The following is a 2,529-nucleotide window of genomic DNA, read 5'->3' on the forward strand; positions in this document are numbered from 1 at the left end:
AGAGCATACAATACGGGTTCCTGGGAACCCAATAACTTTTGCGTAGACCCTGTATTTATATTAAGAAATTCACTAAATATTTGTAAATATCTAACTGTGAACCCAGTTATTATTGCATATTAATCTAAAATTACGGTAGGAACCCATAAGCCTCAAATCCTGGATCCGCCTCTGTAAGTGGGGATTATTTTTATTCTCAAGTTGTAGATAAGTAAATGATTGATATCCTTATGCTATTTTCTTTAAATTTACTCTAGTTTTAGTTCTGATTTCGGGAATCAAATTGTATCTCGTCTCTAATTTTTCATCCGTCGTGGTCAAAGTACCCAAAACTGCTTGACCAAATCCGGTGCAAATCTCATACCCATACCAATACAAATGTCGTGTCGACACGGATACCTAAACTGCCGTGTCAGAGCAACTTAGGTGACCCCTGAATTCCCACATAAAAAATGTCCCACTTAGGTACCAGGTAAAAGTTTAGGTTTCCCTATTACCCATGTTTCATTTTCTTTTACTTGATCCCATAAGTAGAAATATGACATGAAGTTCAGTTCTATTACATTTATGTATACGCAGTGTCTTAACCATGAACTTTTCAGTCAATCAATTCTGGCGATGTGCAATATAATTAGCAAAATGATAAAGAGGTGCCGCCTTGGCAGCATCAAAGTAGCTCAGCTCATCCATGGCCTTAGCCACCAGCTCTCCGGCGAGCTCCCGAGCTTTTTCTAGCCCCATCAACTTAGGATATGTAGCCTTATCAGTCACTAGGTCTTTACCAGCTGTCTTTCCCAACTCTTCTGATGACTTAGTAACATCAAGAATATCATCTACCACTTGAAACAACAGTCCAAGGCATCTAGCATAGTTCCTCATTCTCTCCACCTCAATCTCATTCCCTCCCCCAATTATTGCCCCACAAACCACAGCAGCCTCCAATAGTTTCCCTGTCTTATGGTTGTGAATGTACTCTAATTCAGTTAGGCTCACTTGTTTTCCCTCACTAGCTATGTCCACAATCTGCCCCGCCACAAGCCCTTTCGAGCCAACGGCTGAACCCAATTCGCCAACGGCTTGAACCACTCTTTGGGGTGTCACATCTTTAGTCTTGGAAGCTACATGTTCAAAGGCCAAAGACAAAAGTGCATCCCCTGTTAGAACTGCAGTGTCTTCCCCGAAAGCCTTGTGGCTCGTGGGCTTGCCACGACGTAGATCATCGTTGTCCATGCAAGGAAGATCGTCGTGGATGAGTGACATGGTGTGGATCATCTCAACCGAGCAAGCTGCAGGAATAGCTAAGGATTCATCCCCTCCTACTACTTCACAAGAAGCCATGCATAGGATCGGCCGGACGCGTTTTCCCCCAGCTAGAAGTGAGTATCTCATGGCTTCATGAATTTTTATAGGCTCTTGCATTGGTATTGCATCATCTAGTGCTTTGTTTACCTTAATTGCCTTCATTTTCATATATTCTTCAAAGTCAAACTTAGGCAAGATGAATTTCTCTGTCTTAGATGAGAATTCTTCTTCTTTGACTTGAAATGTTTTGGATGAGTTTGCAACACTTCTGGCCTGGATTTTCTTGGGGAGGAAACTATAAGAATGTCTCTGTGGAGGTTTTCCACTGAAAATAAAGTTATTGTTTAGGGTATTGGAAAGAAGCATATTTTCATGGCCAGAAATGGTAGCCAAAAATGCCATTGCTATGAGCTTTTAGAATACTGAAGAAAGTTTTTATGTCAATGGTGTTGGTGGTGAAGGAACAAGGCCATTCTTATATACTTGTACTTTTGTACTTAGGGGTGTACATAGGTCGGGTTGGTTCGGATTTTACAATTACCAAACCAAACTAATTGTGTCAGATTATTAAATCTAAAGACCAAACCAATAAAACTCGGGTTTTCCGGTTTCGGTTTTTCTCGGGGTTTCTTGGGTTTTCGGGTTATTCGGGGTTTTTTTCTCGGTAAAATCTTCGTAGAACAAAATACATAAATTATGCTCAAAATATTTCTTTAGTCCTAGTAAGATACAACTATATAAAGTATTTTCCAAGAATATAATACAAAATATGAGATATGTCATGGCATTATCCTAAAATATTCAACAATAAAGACAATAAAATTATGTAACATAAATATTGCTAATTAAAAAGCCATAATAAAAATAAACATAATCTAAGAGTACTAAGTCATGCTGAAATAAGTAGACTAATAAGGGAGTATTAAATACATAATTAAACGCTAAAGAAAAAATAAAAATAAATTATGCATTTTTATCTAAATTATTGCAAAACAAAAAATAGATATTCAATACATTCCTATTCGTAGTATTGAATTAAATGTCTTTTGTTAGCATTAATATTGATCTGATTTTGGTTTGGACTTTTGTTAGCACTATTTAATTTACTAATATTAATGACTATAAAACTTATTAGAACATTCAAAAGTTCCAAGTCCAACCTTGAAATAATACCTCAAAAAATAAAATTATGAAATCTTTTAAGAGATATTTATAAATTACCTCACA

At 36.9% G+C, this 2,529-nt stretch overlaps 1 protein-coding gene across 1 annotated transcript; it reads right to left on the bottom strand.

The window, feature by feature from the left end:
* Positions 1–583: 583 nt before the first annotated feature.
* LOC107822513 (geranylgeranyl pyrophosphate synthase 7, chloroplastic-like) lies at positions 584–1,752 on the bottom strand. The gene has a single exon (NM_001326096.1). The coding sequence runs from the start codon at positions 1,702–1,704 to the stop codon at positions 607–609; it is 1,098 nt and encodes a 365-aa protein (NP_001313025.1). The 5' UTR covers positions 1,705–1,752; the 3' UTR covers positions 584–606.
* Between the last annotated feature and the right edge of the window lie 777 nt (positions 1,753–2,529).

Source organism: Nicotiana tabacum, unplaced genomic scaffold, assembly GCF_000715075.1.
Source record: "Nicotiana tabacum cultivar K326 unplaced genomic scaffold, ASM71507v2 Un00245, whole genome shotgun sequence".
Classification (NCBI taxonomy): Eukaryota; Viridiplantae; Streptophyta; class Magnoliopsida; order Solanales; family Solanaceae; genus Nicotiana; species Nicotiana tabacum.

What these genes read in the sequence shown, in the direction of transcription:
- LOC107822513 (NM_001326096.1), bottom strand. Translation starts at nt 1,704, where the DNA reads ATGGCATTTTTGGCTACCATTTCTGGCCATGAAAATATGCTTCTTTCC.